This window comes from Actinia tenebrosa, unplaced genomic scaffold (assembly GCF_029948245.1).
Source record: "Actinia tenebrosa isolate PJP-AT-01 unplaced genomic scaffold, QUT_ActTen_1.0 PGA_scaffold16__25_contigs__length_10494907, whole genome shotgun sequence".
In the NCBI taxonomy this organism is placed as follows: domain Eukaryota; kingdom Metazoa; phylum Cnidaria; class Anthozoa; order Actiniaria; family Actiniidae; genus Actinia; species Actinia tenebrosa.
The window spans coordinates 5,941,692-5,959,381 of record NW_028292576.1 but is presented as its reverse complement, the minus strand read 5'-3'; the positions used below and the strand labels follow the sequence as shown (position 1 = coordinate 5,959,381).

The following is a 17,690-nucleotide window of genomic DNA, read 5'->3' as shown; positions in this document are numbered from 1 at the left end:
CTGGCATTTTAAGAGATAATTCTTTTCGTATTCAAGCGGTGAGCGCCAAAAACTATTTTCTTGAAGAAAGGCTGTTGTACAAGGCTAAAATCTTGTTATTCAGAAAGTTTAACTTGTTTGGAAGGGGAGATGACAGATGAAAGTGGAATCAAAGTGTTAACCCAAAGCAAAAATTTTATTCCAAAATGAGGTTTAGGCCTTCATTTGCTTATTTCCCATACATTTTCTATAAAAAAAGCCTGACAAAGCTACATTCTAACACAAATGCCACAAAACATCTTTGTACAATTGAAAATACCGCTTCAAAGAGGCATGTTATCATAGTACATCAGTTTCTAAGTGTTAAAAAAAGGTTTTGAGTGTTAACCCAAAACGAAAATTGCGATCAAAACGCATACGAAGGTCTAGTTTTTGGCGCTTGTTGCCATTATTGCTCGTTATTGAAAAAAATTTCCTCTTAAACGATCTGAACAGAAATACTATAAACTAATCAGAAAGGATTTGGTTATGTACGACGCATCTTATTTTCAAGAATTTTCAGTGCACACACTTACTCATCGCTGTATTATTATATAATACATTATATTCCTGTAGGAAGTTGAACTCTTAGCTTTGAAGCCTCAAAATAGAATTACCATTTTTTTTCATCAATGACAATCGTAAGATGTCGAGGAAGATATATTAGATAGGTTTAATTATTATGAATAGTTTGCTTGGCGTATTTTTTTCACTACATACTAAACCTCTTGGGGTTAATGACATAAGCATCATCTCCCTAACGTTCGAGTGTCTTCTCAAGCTGTTCCCAATAAAAAATAAAACTAAATCTCTTCGTTTAAGTGTCTAGTCGTTTTAGTGCTTTCGCACTAATTGGGGACACTTTTCGCTCATACACACTACCACTACATTAAATGTTCTATGCACACAACGCTCAACTCACATGTTGATTTTTACGGAGGGACGAAACCGGAGAACCCAGAGAAAACCTCGTAGCATAAGAGAGAACAGCACATCAAACAAACTCAATTCACATATGGTGTCCGCAGGGCTAGAACCATTGACCCAAACCTTTGGAACTAGAGTGGTGAGAGACGACGGGTTAGTTGCGTACGCCACTAATGCTGCCCAACAAAGACGCGTTAGCAGCGTACGCCGCCCATGCTACCCGATAAAGAAATAAGCAATACTCAAGGAAGTGGCTCTTGAAAGGAATAATACTCAGGGGAATTATACAAAGACGCGTTAGCAGCCACCCATGCTACCCGGTAAAGAAAAAAGCAATACCCAAGGAAGTGGCTCTTGAAAGGAATAATACTCAGGGGAATTATATGTCGTCCAAACTAGGAAAACAATACGCCCAAGCTAAAATAGTTCAAAGCTCAGACTTTAAATGCTCCGTTATCTTTTTCTAGGTTGGAACTTTTCCTATTTATCGTGGGTTTATGACCGGTAATTGTATCGAATACGTCAGTGTGATGTAGGAGGTTCAGGCGCTTTCGCCGATGAGTTGAAGGAGGATTCTCTTGTAATTCCCTTTAGTGTCATCCTGAAGAGAATTAAACAAGCTTTAAAACTGGAGAATATATATAATCAGCATACTCATGGTTCTTTCCTCCAGAGCAGTTCCAGGAGTTTTGCTCTGGGAAATTTTTTAGATGTACTAAAGGACGTTCATGGGCATTGTTCGCGCGCATCCTTTCTACGCATTGATTTAGTGACCGCGGGCTCATCGAGATGACGTCATTCCAATGTTTTGGTAAGCAAAATATCACAATAACTTCCTTAATATCTTATGGCTCCAAAACAAAGTCGGGGAACCCCCTTTTATTATTTTGTGTTTTGAGTACTTTATAATACCCAACATTGGAGGAAAAATAAAAAAATTGAAGATGGGATGTTTTGTCCATAAACGTCCTTAAGCAGGTTCGCTTTTTGCACGTCTGAAAAACTAATCGAAGAGCATGTGATTGTAAAGGGATGTAAATATGGATGTTGTATGACCATGGAAAACTGTGAGCATTGGGAATGGATGAGCAATTATCTTAGGCGTGGCGACTGGTTTTACCAAGGAAGTCAATTTCTTACCGTAACCATACCACGAACCCTGACCGGCTCAAATCGTACATTACAAAAAGGTTTCAAATGAGAAAAGAAAGAGAAAAGGTACGATGTATATTATTGTTTAATGAGATACTTACAGCGATAAATTGTGCAAGAGACTGTCCGTATTGCTTGGCGAATTCATCTTTAATATCCAGTATATCTATCTCAGATCGGGTAACTACTACACGAATAAGAGCCTTGTCGTCTGTTCCAAGCCCCTGCAAGAATAGTGGACGCAATATATCAAGCACGGAAAAGAGGGTTTTATCCGAATTCCAAACACCAAGAAGTAAGTTGAAAAAACGAGGCGGTTTCAATTTCAAGTGCTTGTTATGGCTTCTCAATCTATCAATAATTCTTGGAGAAATTCGAAGCGTGTAAGTTGTCCAAATGTTATGCTAATTTAGAGCACATTTTCAACCTCCTTCACGCTACTGATACGAGTTTGAGAAGATTTTTTTTTGTCAAATTGTCCATTGTAATCAGTGCGTGTGTAAACAAATTGCAGGATCAACTAATGGATCACGCGAACATCGCTCAACATGTTGGACAACTACTGTAAGGACACACTAAGTAAGACTTTAGCCACTAAGGAGAGAGTAAACTCAGTATCATAAATACTTCAGTCAATCACAATTTCTCATTCCCACAGTTGTTGATAACATTTAGGTTTATCTCAGAAATCTACGCTTCGTTGCTTGCTCACACTTGTTCCACTGTTTCCATTGCTACGGGCTGATCGAGTCAAACTCTCGCCACATGGCAAATACCACCGTCAAGCAACAAATCGTTAGAGTATGTCCATGGAAACCGTGAGAAGGTACACGAGGACAATTTGATTGATGGGAGTCTATATAGCTTAGTCCTCTTCGCTCCCTTGGGAACATAGGACTTTCATATATAGCCTGCTATATATTGCCCATTAACAAGTCGCGATCAGCGCATTCTCTACTTTCACATCCCCATAATACTTTGCGTCTTTGGGGGGTAACCAGAGGGTAAAAACCCACTTATTTTGCTGAAGACAATGTTGACAATACCTCGTTTGGTATCCAAAAATAAAATAAAGAAGTAAAAAAACAGAAAAAGATAGAAGCTTGAAGAGGTTTAAGGTAAATTCTAAACATTTTTTCGTAAGTCAATACATTTTCTGTAAGACCGAAACTCTTGATGATCTGTACACGCAAAAATAACTTGGAATAAACTGATAATCAGTATCGTACAGATAAAAGCAGGTATGGTATAAATTCAATTAAGAAACCTTTCAATTTGGGACAGTTTTTTGATTGGTTACCCCCCAAAGACGCAAGGCATTATGGCGATATGAAAGTAGAAAATAAAGTTATTTTACTTCGCCCGTGAAAGAATAGTTAACTTATTCGCAGTAGTAGACACAAATTCCATTGTTTTCTATTGTTTTACTTTGACCGTTAGTCAATACTACAACTTTGTTTCACGGGCAAAGTAAAATCACCCTAGCAATGAATACAGTGGGAACCCAGCAATGTTTACAGTACATCTTTTTCTTTCTTGAATAGCTATTCATTTTCCGTAAGAAAGTCCGTTACTAGTGTGATCTTAGGTTTCCAACATGGCGGACAATGGTCACGTGATCGGTAAATGCGCATGCTCTATCAAATCAACCAAACATTCATTACCTTCATGCTTTTGTAAAGCTTTTGAGCAAAGAACCCTGGGGCATTTCTCACAACTTGAACTTTAAAATAGAAAAAAAAGAGAGAGTTAGATGGAAGAAATATAAACGAAATAGCTTTATTTTACTTCTAGGCAATGGCATAACGCTGACTAACTTTGAGTCCAACGGGCAGGATCAAAGGTTCGATTCCTACGGACGCTATAAATGCGAATAAAGCTTGTTTGATGTGTTTTTCTCTTCCTTGCCTTGGCACAAGGGTTTTTTCTCCGCGTACTCCGGTATTCTTCCCCCTACGAAAACCAGTTGAGATTGGTGTGTGCCTTTAATATTAAATAAAGTGGTAGCGAGCGAGGAGTGTGTCGTATATATAATCATTAGCCTCTGGCCAGGAAGACTCGACAACGACTCACACGACGTAAAATAAAGAGTTATTTATCATTACCCTTAGTCACGTGACCATTTATTCATCGACAGAGCAATATAGTCAACATAAGCAGCTACTCGAATAACAAAATGTTTCTAATTTATAAGTACAGTACCTATGGAAACCATGCCATCCTTCAGATCTCCAGACATTTCTCTCCTGATTGATTCTTCAATATCGTATTTACAAATCTATGACGAGCAAATAAGGTGTTAGTGTGTGCAGTGCACGAGTCTGCACTCACAACTACATTATGATGGGTTCATGCTGATTGGTTAATTACTGTGCGCAATTGTGCACTTAAGACAGAGGCCTCAATAAGATGCTTGCGCATTCATTTGTTTATTATTAAGCACGAGTCTGCCATCATACCCTACCTGCCACATAAAGCACCCATGCTGATTCGCATGAATGTGCAATATTTAACAATTAGTCCTCGAGCCTGAATGGGGTATGAGGCAATAGCCCATGAAACGGAAGGCCGAATGGGATATTGACCTTGAGGGCGTGAGAACTAATATTGTTTTATAGATAAATCCAATTAGTCAGTCAAGTATATAGATGCAAACGATTGAATTTTAAATTAAAGTTAATTTTTTATGTTTTGGTTTTCAAAGCTGGCACTTTTCGCTAATAGTAGGATATAATAACCTATAGCCTAGTAACTAGTAACTCATCCAACCAGAATGCAGCATTGATGATAGAGCACTAGTTGGATTTGACTAAAATTGATTAGTTTATTACGGTTCCTGATTACCTCTACCTTCATAAATTACACCTAATTGGTTCTAGTCTCTACTAAAAGTAATGACGACGTTTTCCTTATTATTATAAAGCATTACCTTGGAATATTCATCAAATACGGCTCTTAATTGTGGAAAGCTTTTGCTTGCGAGAACACTGTTGAACCTGTGTCATGGAAATGGAAAGCAAACAGAAATTACAGAAAATAAAAACATTAAAAAATATAGTTTTAAATAAATAAATTTAAAAATATGTTAGCATTGCAAATTAGACGACCCTCTATAAAGAAAAATAATCTTTTTTTTTCTCTCTTTTCGTTCGTTTTTTGTTGTTGTTGTTGTTTTTTTTTGAAATCGCTATGTATTGTTTTCAAGTAAGAATTATATATGTTGAAATAAAAAATTAATATGACCCGTAAAAAAAATAAAATAAAAAAAATTTAAAAAATCATATCCCAAACGTGAAAACAAATTGAAAGACAATGAAAACGCTTGTATCAGGTATTTCAAAATTATCAACAAAAAAAAAAAATTAATTGCCATAGCCAATTGCCATAGCTTGAAAGAACGGGTTAAAATCAGTAAAAGTGGGAAGTTTGAAGGAAATAAGTTCAAAACTCACAAAGATATGATTTTTAAAGAGTGAATGTATTTTTATGCATATTTCCCTACAAATTTCCTTTTTTGGATATTCATATCTTCCTTACTTCAAACTTCACAATCACTCTTTTCAACATACTCTTTGCAGCAGCCTATCTAGTTCAATCCTGTGAGCCTTCCAATTACATGATCAGTAAAAGCTCATTGAAAAGAAAGAAACAACTTGGAGGAAAGTAAGATAAGAGAAAGAGTAAAATAAATATAAGCATTAAATGAAACCTTACTTGGCCTCGTCTGTTCCCCATCGACCTTCACCAGCTTTGTACAGGGCCTGGAATGTACACAAGTATACTTTTAATAATTTTTTTTAAATTTAATTTTTTCCTAATTATTATTTTTTCCTTTCATCAAGATACTTTTTTTATAATTTTCGCTTTCATGCTTTTTCAGGAAAAGGAGGGGGTACAGTTTTTTAGGAGGGTTGCACCAATGGTGACAACTGTATTGAGGGTCCTGAATGGGGTGGGGGGGGGGGGGGGGGGTATAAATTCCATTCCCAGTGCATAAAACCCCATTTTCCCAGCCAAAAAAGGCCAATCCCAGTTCTCATTTTCGCCCCTTCAGGACCCTTTGTAATGGTGCAACTGTAATGATTGCCTGAGTTGTATTTGTTTTCATTTTTTCCTCTAATGCACCACTAAACATGGCAATGATGGTCATTGCACCAAGTCTACTCTATACCTTGTTACACACACACATTCGGTGAGCACCTGTCAGACAGGCAACTTAACGTTCTTATTCCAGATTCTTTTAACTGAATCCCTTATATTCATCATTTGCCATCCTTTAACAATAACAAACACAATGATGCTAAGACAACACTTACTTCAGCGCTTGCTCTTGCCTTATGTATGTCTACTTGGTCAGTCTCTTCTCTATATGCCTGCAGAAAAGCCAAATAAGAAAGCTATAAAGAAAGTTTACAGGCAAATGCATTTCCCACGTTTTTCAAAGTTCAGTGGACAAATATACGTAGACAATGGGTGTCAACTAACTTACTCAGAAGATGATACTGCATGCATATCAAAGGGGAGACTTTTTCTCATTGCAATTCACTTGAGTCAAATCCATAATAATCAAGCATCAAAGTCATTTCTTTTGTACTGTAGTCATGTTGGATTGGTGAGATATTTTTGACAAAAAGATGACCATAGCCAAAACACAGATTGTGTAGTTCCAGAAATTATCCATACCCACCCCACAGAGGAATTTGGAATTTCCGAAGAGTGGGTTGGTCAGAGAAAAAAACAAGAATTACAGAGATTGTATGGAAGAAAATTGGAATTTATGGGCGTAGGGGTGGGGGGAGGGGTGTCTTAAAAAAATTCCTCCATGAGGGGTATGGATAATTTTTGGAACTAAACATTCTACAAATTCCAGCCATAAGTCCCCCTGATTATAAACCCATTATCAAGTGATTCCATTCTTCTTTTTTTCAAGAACAAGATTACTAGTAGGCCTCTGAAGAAGCATAGGCACAGGACTTTTAACTGGGATATTATAGTATAAGATGCATCATTTGTAACTTTGTGGCAATATTTTTCTGCTCAGACTCTGTTTATGATGAGTTGGTCTAAGAGTAATAAATTACACAGTAACAGCAGCAGCATGCAAAACTTGTTTGTGATGAACTGATTGACTGAATAAAAAAATGACTGAGATAAGCAATTTTTACCTGTGCTAGTGAAATTAGGAATTTTTTGAAGTGGCCAGATGTGTCACCAGCTATGTCTTTTTCCATGTCCCTTTCAAACACTGCAAATAAGAGAAAACCCAAAATATAAGATCACTTAATTCAAATTATTTGTTTTATTTATTTATTTATTTGTTTTGTTTTTGTTTTCTTTTCCTTGAGATCAAATACACCACAACAGCACTGCCAGTGATTACTGTGGGCTCTGTAGTGTTATCACTGCAAATTGGTTGTCATCAGCATCTTCAATGGGTCTTTTACATCCACCTAAGTCTGTCACCTGTCACCTTCTTTCCATTTGCAGATGTATTTCCAAAGGCAGCAAATTTTAAGTTATTTTAGGACCCCAAGTGTCAGCCCGGCTGAGGTTTGACCCTCACACACAACAGACGGGCACTGTTACCAACTGAGCTAACTGGACTGCAGTTATTGACAAGACATGCAGCAATAGCAGATATTGGCATATTGACAGGTTACAGTAGCACAATCTCCTGTTTCATAAACAATGGAGTGCCTACAGTGCCATCACAACCACAAGATTTTCTGAAATTCACAATTACTATAAGAGCTTTCAATTCTCCGTGTGTACTCACATCTTTGGTATGCATTTTTGATTGCTACTAATTCATTATTTGTTCTTGTGGATAGAATCTCTATCAGGATCTCTTCATTAGTACCAAGACCCTGGAATGAAAAAAGAAGAGCTCAGAATCATATTTTTCTAGCAGTAATAATCATGGTGCTAGAGTTATTTTCCTCAGACCTTGAAGCAGTTTCTAGTACTGTAGTCAATGATAGGTATAATAGTCAAATAGTCAAATTAACAAATTGACATCAGTTTTTTATGTGTCTGTCCTCTTATTGACAATAAATTGCAGCATCACGTTGTCAAAGTAGTGTGGATCCACGAGGCTTAGCCGAGTGGATCTGCATACTAGCTACTTTGACAATGTGATGACGAAATTTATTGTCAATAAGAGGACAGACACATAAAAAAACTGATGTCTATTTGTTTTTTACAATAACAAAAACGATAAAAATTTCTCATTTTTAGCGATCAAAACAACCAATGGAAAGAGCACGTGCTCGTTGACGTCAGCTTTATCTGTCTGTCCTCTTATTGATGATAAAAAATAACCAATCAGCGCGTGAGAAATTTGTAAGTTATTGTAAAATTGTTTTTTTACAATAACAAAAACAATAAAAACTTCTCATTTTTAGCTGTCAAAACAACCAACGGAAAGAGCGTGCGCTCGTTGAGGTCAGCTTTATCTGTCTGTCCTCTTATTGATGATAAAAAATAACCAATCAGCACGTGAGAAATTGGCAAGTTATCGTAAAATATTTATTTTTGTAATGTGCATGCCTTTGTTTGACGGGGTGGGGGAATCAGGCACATGCATCACACATAAAGCACTTAAAGACATAGATCTTATCTATCCATACCTTAAGGGCTTTTCTTATCAAAGTGGCATCATATTCTTCAGGGGGAGTCATTAGTGCTATCACAGTATCCTCAAAATGACCTCCTAGCTCACTCTTCAGATCCTTCATCAGATCCTGTGTTTAAAAAAATATTAAAAAATTTAAAAGTCTAGAATTTGACAGCTTTGAGAACTGTGTTTAAATGAATGAAGACTAACAACCAACTCACCCCTGACTCAATATTTTCAGTATCGATTCTACATGAAGTGAATAGTTGAATGGTAAAATACACTGTAGTTTTATATGATTTGAGAGATGCATCTTGGAGATATCAGACTTAGACTTTTATTTATTCACACACTTATTTACAATATTGAAATATATAGGAAAGAAATACAAATGTACAATTGAATTAAAATAAACAAATTAAACAATAACAGTTATGTTTGGCTGTGCGTGAATCAAGGTTTATTCTTCCAATATGTCAATGAGTGTGATGTCATAGGAGGCATTATTAAATATATTTTAATTTTTTCTGGGACAGTAAAATAGAATCGTCCTAGCTGTTATTGCAAATATTAGTAATCAGTGTTTCAATTTACAAATGATGGCAAATAAACTCAAAAGCTACCTATAGCATCTCGCTCATTAACATATTGGAAGTATGGACCTTGATTGGGGTAAGGGACATTTTAATAAACCCTGAAATGCTAATGCACAGATGGAATTGAATTTAGCTTGTCACGTTTTGTGAGTGGAGGTAAAAGAATAGACTATAGGAAAACATATATAATTAATTTCTTTAAAAAATAATTTCTTTAAAAAATTAAATACAGCGAAGTGTATGCATAGTAAATTTTGTTTTCTGGATGTGGCAGCTTTTCATAGTTTTTATTACCATTTATCTTTCATAATGTTCGTAAATAAATAAAAAATATGACTTATGTCTTGTCTTTTTGTCTTGTCTTTTGTCTTATTGTCCCAATACCTTTTGACAACCTTTTACAACAGAAATACATTCATATTGTATAATGATCATTCATTGTATCTTACCCTTCCATAGATGGTTTTGTACTCTATACTTATTCTCTGTCTTTGAGCATTGGTTCTTGAACAAAGAAGATAGGTGATGGCTTTGTTATCACAACCTACGATCCAAGCACAATGATATCATACAGCTTGCTTTATTTCAATGTTATTATAATTCTAAGGATTTATTTTCTGACTCTGGTAATTTTGCTGAAAAAAAATCTCATTTTCATACAAATATTTGCTACTTTTCTTCTCCTCTTTCGCTCCCATTATTTTTTCAGTTTCCATGTCCTTCTACACTAAGAGATGGTGAAAAAAAAAATTCATATTCTCATGCAATGTGGGACATTTTATTCCGAGATCGTATATATTCTTTAATTTTCTCGTTTTAAAACCCAACAAAATCTTTAGGATTCTAAGCATAACGAAATAATTTTGATATTATATATATATGTACTTTTTTGTGTGTGGTAACATTAAAAAATTATTGTTTTTTCTTTAATATTTCTTTCCCACCAAAAGTTAATAACCATATGATTAAATGAGTCAATGAAAGAGAGAAAGAATGAATAATAAATGAATGGATGGCCTAAGTAATGACTGATTGAATATTACATGAATAAAGAAATATAACGATATGAGAATATAACAATATGAGAAATATAAGAATTTTTTGGGAGAAAAATTCGCTTGATGAAACGTAAATAAAATTAACCGTACACGAAGTACATTTTTCTAGTAATTTTCTCACGTTCCATATCAACATTAAAAATCAAAAGAGAAGCTAAAAAAAGGTCCATAGCTTTACCTAAACCTTTCATAGCCTTACGAAGGACCTCAGCATCCTTCTTCCCATCAAAGGGGCTGTAAGCTGTCACAGATGGTCTTCCCCTTGAAGAAGGTTTACTGCTACAAAGAACGGAACTTGCCATGGTTTGTAAAGGTGGTGCTGACGCTACCGTTGACTGCGTCGAGTACGATGTTTCTTCGTGATAATAAGTAGTCTGTTGTCAAGAATAAAGCTATTAGTATCCAAATATTTTAATCGAAAACTCAAGGGAAATCACCGAGGTTTTGAGGTGCATAACTTAGAATAACAAAATGTACAAATACAATCGCATAGATGTGAATGTAACACAAACACGATCGTCAAAAGAGATAACAACTCGAAGTTCAAGACAATACAATACAATAACTTATTTCATCCTTGAATCAAAGATAGCAAGTACATGCTAATATCTCCAAGTAATGAAATGAGGTCTTAGGACCCATCCTGATCCGTAAAGGTAAAAAAAAACACATAGGGAATACCGTACATTTTCATGCAATATTTGGTACATTTAATGTGACCCCGGAAATGCTTCTCAACGACAACTATCTCCGAGGTATTGCTATTGAACAACTGCAGAAAAAATCCTCACATAATCGAAGAATACTTACGAAATAAATTGAGTCTTTTTACAAAGAACTGTAGATTTAACCTCAGATAATTTGCTTATGGAATATTTTACCTTCGATATTTGCGTACGATTTATATTAGGCTAAGGCCGAAGTAGCATGTGATCGCACACAGGAAGACCATGATTTATTTATTTATTTTCTTTTTCTTTTTCTTTTTGGAACGGGAGGGGTTCATTCAATTTATGAAAGCAGTTGGGTGATAAAACGAATAGAAATGAGAAATATGCTTTAGATATGAGAAGACAGTAAAAAAAATACTGTAAGTAATACTGTAATACTGTAAGTATTTTTTTCAGTTACGAGGTTAGGACAAGGTACTGTATTACAAGACACAAAGCAAATAGGACAAGCAAGGAAATTAAAGAAAATATAAAAATATAAGGTATAAATGAATAGTGCAAAACAACTCAAACAAATAAATGTGAACAAATAAAAAAATAAAAAAATGGATGGATGGATATTTTAATTTCATATGAATAATAAAATAATTCTACTGTCTGACACTGGTTGATTGACTGATTAACTGACCGACTGACTGACTGATTGACTGACTGACCGACCGACCGACCAACTGACTGACTGACTGACCGACCGACTGACTGACTGACCGACTGAATCAATGTTCATTGACTGACTCAATGACATATTCACAGTCTGACTGACTGACTGATTGACAGACTTACATTTAACTGATTGACTGACTGACTGACTGACTGACTGACTGACTGACTGACTGACTGACTGACTGACTGACTGACTGACTGACTGACTGACTGACTGACTGACTGACTGACTGCATGCCTGGCTGTCTGGCAAATGAATGTGATAAATGAATCAAATAAATAAAAATGAAAATAAATATTTACATTTGGCACAGGCATAGGAGGACCTGCTTGTCGTGCTCTGTAATGCCCAGGAAATGCTGTTGTTGCCATGGCAGCTGCCTGTGTCAGCATCAGTATAATTGTATTTTGGGAATTAAAAACGATATATTTGGTACATGAATTAAAAGCAGTGTTAGGTAGTCAGTTTACCAACTAGTTCTTTGTCATTAGCCTAAATCATTTTGCTAAAGAAACACTTTAATTGGCCCTTTCGCATCATTCACTTGATGATATGTCACTTTGATTAACAAATCAGTCCAGCTAAAGGTCTCTTGGGGAAGGCTATGCTGGATGGCAAATAAACTTTAAAATGCTTCGTATCTTGAAATAGGCCCTTTGCAGCTAAGCAATCAAGTGCTGATTAATTCACTGAGAGCAAATGCATGAACATTTTGATTCCCATGGGTGAAATTTACTGGACTGCAAACAAACTTTCTACAACCTGTTTCAAGAGATCGTAATAAAACTGCATTTCGTAACACACTGGATACACGTGTTTTCATTCAGTTCTGTACTAGTAGCTAAAAAGAATCACCAATTTAATATAAAAACAAAAATTTTGCAGTCCAGTACAGACACGTGACCGTATAACTGCAAAGTGCCTATTGAAAGCAATTGTTACAATTAGGGAAAAATAACATTTTGAAAAAGGTTTTGGGCATAAAATTAGTAACCCAGCAAAACTTGTTTAAAATAAGGGAAGTCCGAATTTGTTTGCCGGTCAATAACAGCCACATTATTTGAATCTGCCCTTGCATTGACACTTATTAATTACTGCATGGTTTTCAATATTCTGCAAACTCAGACATTTCAACGGTTTGTTGTGAAATTGTTTTTTTACTGCTGCCTGCAGTCAAGAACACTACGGACTGATTAAAAATGTTGATTGATGGCAGTAAAAAAAAAAAAATTCAGCATGCAGTTTGCAATTACCAAGAATATCAAATTAAAAATTGCAGTAATATTGATGTGAATCTAAAAAGGAATTGAAACTTATAATTGAGAGAATGACAAGTGGTTTGACTTGGGAACATTAAACTGTATCTGACCACCCATTCTATTACATTAATGTACTCACCCCAAATGTCAGATTCTGATTGGGGTAGTGCCCCATGGGAGCCGGTGACGCAGGAGGAGCAGGTCCATAACCAGGAGTAGGATATGACATAGCACCAGGAAGAGGCATGCCAGGTCCTTTTAGAAAACAGTACAAGTCAGAAAAATCTTAATTTTACATAGCCTAATATAAATATTTAATTGTGGATTATTTTTACTTGTAATGAGAATTGACCTACAGCTTGGCTAGTGTCAAAATATGAGGAAACCCATCCTTTTACCGGCGTTTGCATTACTACGCAGCCATCGCAGACAAAAATCGCGACGTGCACTTTGCAATAGACTGCTGTCAATCAAACACGTCGATGCCATTTACACGTGTGTGTGATTCAAAAGGCGCCAAAACTTTGGTTGATTGTTTACAAGTATTATGAGCCACACTCACCGAGCCTATCCGGGCCGATCCAAATGCGTGTAAATGACGTCAACCTGTTTGATTGACGGCAGTCTATTGCAAACTGCACATCACGATTTTTGTCTGGGTTGGCAGCGTAGCAATGCAACGCCGGTAAAAAGCGTTAATAAATTTATTTGTCCCTCAAATAGTTTGATTCTGAGATGTCATGGTTGTCCAGCCTTAATAGCCTTGCTTGCCATGGGTCTTGATCGTTATAATATTGATTCTCATGATCATCAATCATCAATATCTGAATATGGGTGATGTATGTATATATGGAAATATTACGAACCAGGTTGGGGATTATTTGTCCCACAAATAGTTTGATTCTGAGATGTCATGGTTGTCAAGCCTTGCTAGCCTTGCTTGCCGTGGGTCTTGATCGTTATAATATTGATTCTCATGAACATCAATCTTCAATATCTGAATATGGGTAATGTATATATATCTATGGATATATTACAAACCAGATTGGGTAGGCATTGCTTGGTAGGGCATAGATGGTTGAGCCATTGGCATCGGCATACCTCCAACCTAAATTCATAAAGAAATAATTACTTTTTTATAATCACTCATTTTCAAATTTCATAACAAAAGTTTTAGATGTTGGCTTCTGTCAATCAAATATCTAATGGTTCTAGATAGTCAGCATTTTTGATTGACAGTTATAAGCCAGATACCCAGGCTGGATTGGTTCAGTAATTACAGGTATGTACAGTAGCTACTGTATCCTTGATGTGTGTTTTAAAAGTTCTTAAATCTATAAGCCCATAAAGGGCTTCACATTCAAACAGTTCTCTGTGCTGTATTCTACTCTGCTCTGCTCTGCTCTGCTCTGCTCTGCTCTGCTCTGCTCTGCTCTGCTCTGCTCTGCCCTGCCCTGCCCTGCCCTGCTCTGCTCTGCTAAAATCACTCTGCTCTACATTTGCTCTGTTCTACTCTTTTCTCTTCTACTCTTTTCTGTTCTACTCTTTTCTGACGTTCTGCTGTTTTGTATTCAAGCTCTTCTTTGCTCTATAAACTTACCCCTGCTGGGCCTGATGGACTACTTAGCACATGGTCAAATCCCAGTGGAGGAGGTGCACCCCCTTGCTGCATAGGAAATGGTGGTGCACCTGGCTGCGGCATGCCATAATTCCATGGTGGTCCGTAACTCATTGTGTTACTGACTAAAAACATTAAATGAATGACAAAATTGTTAAAACATATAAAATGAAGAAAATTGAAAAATAAGACAACTGAACCCATTCAAAAACTTCAACTTCATTTTTGTTAGATTGCATGTGCCAATATGCAAGACATGTCGGATTAGATAGAGTAGGGGCTAGCTAGCCCATCAGATCTTTTCACTATTCAGTATTTCTTAAATAGATGCCATGAGATGTGTTATTGTAGTGAGTATTATAACGCATATCAAATACTTGAGAAACTGATAGGAAGATATTTAGTATCAAAGTGAAATATGATATTGATCATCCTTTGAGATCTATTCTTCTTGAAGCAAAAGAAGTAGTATATCATCTAAGATATAACTCAAGCCATAAGCCTAAATAAGATATGGAGCACTTCAAAAATAGTTTTATTAATATGTTACATTAATTTTTAAAATATAATTTAGTTAATTAAAATAATACATATAATGTAATAGGATTTTCAGAATATATATTGTTATTCATTATTATCACTATTTATTCATATGTATTTGTATGTCTTGTATGTTTTTTAGAGCAGCTTTCAAATAAGTGTGAAAAGCTCGGTCCCATAAGTGTGCCGTGAAATGACTGTGATGTTTTCTAAAATTTTAGTTGGCTGATTTTTTTCTCACACAATTTGTTCGGTCTGGCAGTGCTATGATCTTGGCATGTTTATGCCGTGTTCCAGGTATCATCTGATTTGATGGAGAGTAAATTCACGAGCAATGTGATTGGCCTGGCTTATGCCAATACCATGTCATGACTGTGTTTGTACTGTGAGCTAATTTTACATTACCAATTATTACCAATTATCATTAGAGCATGTGTTTTTTTATGCTTCGTCAGTTTGATCCCTGCCAGACAATTCCAGACATACAGTAGCAAACATACATTTCCCAGCGAGGTCGGAGATTGATTTTTCCAAATTTAATTCCAAGGGCTTTCGCCCGGAATAACCTCGTTCCCAAGCGCTATAACTTATCTGTATTTCTATATCTTCATGTATTTTCATAACAAGCTGTGTAGAATTAAATTTATCATGGTGATTATTATTGTTTACCATGCTTCAACATGACAGCTGGCTGACATTATTTTGTTATGCCTAATCTGCACCAGAGCCGGGGGAGGAGGGGGGGGGGGGTATATATATGGACTATACTGTACAGGGATTTTTTTTTTCTGTCTCTTTTCCTTATATTTCTTATACATGTTTTTTTTTTTTTTGCCTACCTCCTCCTCTTACATTTTTTAAAAGTGGGTGTTTTATTTATTTACAATAATATACATATATTAAAATTTTTACTATTCATGTTGCTTTTTTTTCATTATTATTATTATTCATTTATTTGTTTATTTATTTATTTAAAAAAATACTGTACAGGGATGATCCACTGAACAGGGTATGGTTTTTCAAGCTTCTTGTCATAAACAGGGTATGCAATTTCACTCAAGTTCCAAGTTCTTCCTGAGTTTCCTGTCATATTCAGGGTTCTACTTCGCATTGACCGAAAATGGTTATGGTCGTCAAAAAAAAACAATACACGAGATGACTTGCAATTAATTATATCTTTTGTCATAAACAGGGTCTACAAATGTGATTTTCTTTACAGGGTACCCCTTTTAGAATCCCAGCGGAACACCCCTACCCAAATCCTAGCGGAGAACCCCCCTCCCCCCTGGCACCAGAGTTGGGATCACAACTTGATTGCTTGGGTTATATAAATATTTGTGATTCTTGCAAAGCTTAAAAGCTAGGTCTTGTCACCAAACAGTAGAATCCTGATTTAAATTAGGATAAATATTAACTGGATCAACTAAAAGGTCTGCTGATGATCAGCCTATGCTAATATAATTTAAATTATGTTCGTAGCGAAAATTAAAAGAAACATGCATTCTTTATGAACGTAAATTTTTTTTTAAATTTCATTTTTCTCAGTGAATTCAAAAGCTTAGTTACACAAAAACTTAGGTTATTTGCAGGCTCGATCGAGTTGAAGCAGACCGAAACAGACGGTAGAATGTCATGCTTTTTGTGTGCTTTTAAAATCATAATTATTAACTGAGCTTGTACTTAGTTTTACATCTTAAAATTATTTGTCACTTCACTCCTTAAATTATCTATAATATGATTTGAAGTACTTCAAGATTTATTAACAGTCCAGAGATATCAGTTACGTAGCTGTTCAAAGGCAAGAATATTAGAAGTGCATAGAAAGATCAGGAAAACAGTGTGATTGCTAAATAAATAATATAGTGCTTTGTCGACGTTTGCTGTCGAACTGCTCAGAAAATATCAATCGCCTGATCTCCATAAAAATCTAAAATTATAATGTCCTTACCTGTGATTGAAGTTGACAGTGAAGTTTTATAAAATACACGTTAAATTACCCGCAAACAGGATGAGTGTGGTTATCACAAACGAAACCCCCAGAACGAAGCAAAAGTAGGCTGACACAGGGAGCCCAGAGAATGAAATACGTTTTTGAGGGCAGCGGTTCGCCATACTAAACCTTCTTTCAGGGTATTTATGGACAGCTGATTTTAGCCAATCAGAATGGAGAAAAAGTGCTAAGCTTTTTTTCTTCTTTTTATTTCAGTGGTGGACAGGTTTATATTTTTTACTGGTCAATTTTCACAGGCCTCATGATACCTCATTTTTGCAGTGACTTCATTTCTATATCACTATTTCAGATCAGCTGGAGAGCTATCACAGTATTCTGGAATTGTATACTTGATAGTAAGGCTGCGTTCATAATGTATGGCAAAGGGTGGGGGGGGGGGGGGGGGGAAGGCAGGTGAAATCTTTAAATGACATTAAAAAATTTAAGGCCCCCCCTTGAAGTCCCCCAAAAAACAACTATCCCACCAGGCAATCTCTCGTAGCTTCTTCTAAGAATTTTGC

At 35.9% G+C, this 17,690-nt stretch overlaps 1 protein-coding gene across 2 annotated transcripts; it reads right to left on the bottom strand.

Annotated features, from left to right (window-relative positions):
• Positions 1 to 156: 156 nt before the first annotated feature.
• On the bottom strand, positions 157 to 17,245 carry LOC116292804 (annexin-B12). Of its 2 annotated transcripts, XM_031700150.2 has the most exons (17): positions 17,128 to 17,245; positions 14,622 to 14,764; positions 14,063 to 14,129; positions 13,161 to 13,276; positions 12,065 to 12,142; positions 10,546 to 10,741; positions 9,759 to 9,853; positions 8,727 to 8,840; positions 7,874 to 7,964; positions 7,263 to 7,342; positions 6,414 to 6,470; positions 5,812 to 5,858; positions 5,027 to 5,093; positions 4,300 to 4,375; positions 3,762 to 3,820; positions 2,199 to 2,321; positions 157 to 1,546 (listed from the first exon to the last, which is right to left on the bottom strand). In XM_031700150.2, exons 2-17 carry the CDS (start codon positions 14,751 to 14,753, stop codon positions 1,487 to 1,489), a joined length of 1,458 nt encoding a protein of 485 aa, XP_031556010.1. In that variant the 5' UTR covers positions 14,754 to 14,764; positions 17,128 to 17,245; the 3' UTR covers positions 157 to 1,486. The 2 variants fall into 2 exon arrangements, with proteins under 2 accessions (XP_031556010.1, XP_031556011.1); XM_031700151.2 differs by lacking the exon at positions 12,065 to 12,142.
• Positions 17,246 to 17,690: the final 445 nt, after the last annotated feature.

Coding starts and splice junctions, on each gene's coding strand:
- LOC116292804 (XM_031700150.2), bottom strand. CDS start 14,753: ATGAGTTACGGACCACCATGGAATTATGGCATGCCGCAGCCAGGTGCA. Junction 7,965..8,726: donor TGATAAGAAAAGCCCTTAAG/GTATGGATAGAT, acceptor TTTTCATTCCAG/GGTCTTGGTACTAATGAAGA. Junction 7,343..7,873: donor CAAAAATGCATACCAAAGAT/GTGAGTACACAC, acceptor TCTTATTTGCAG/TGTTTGAAAGGGACATGGAA.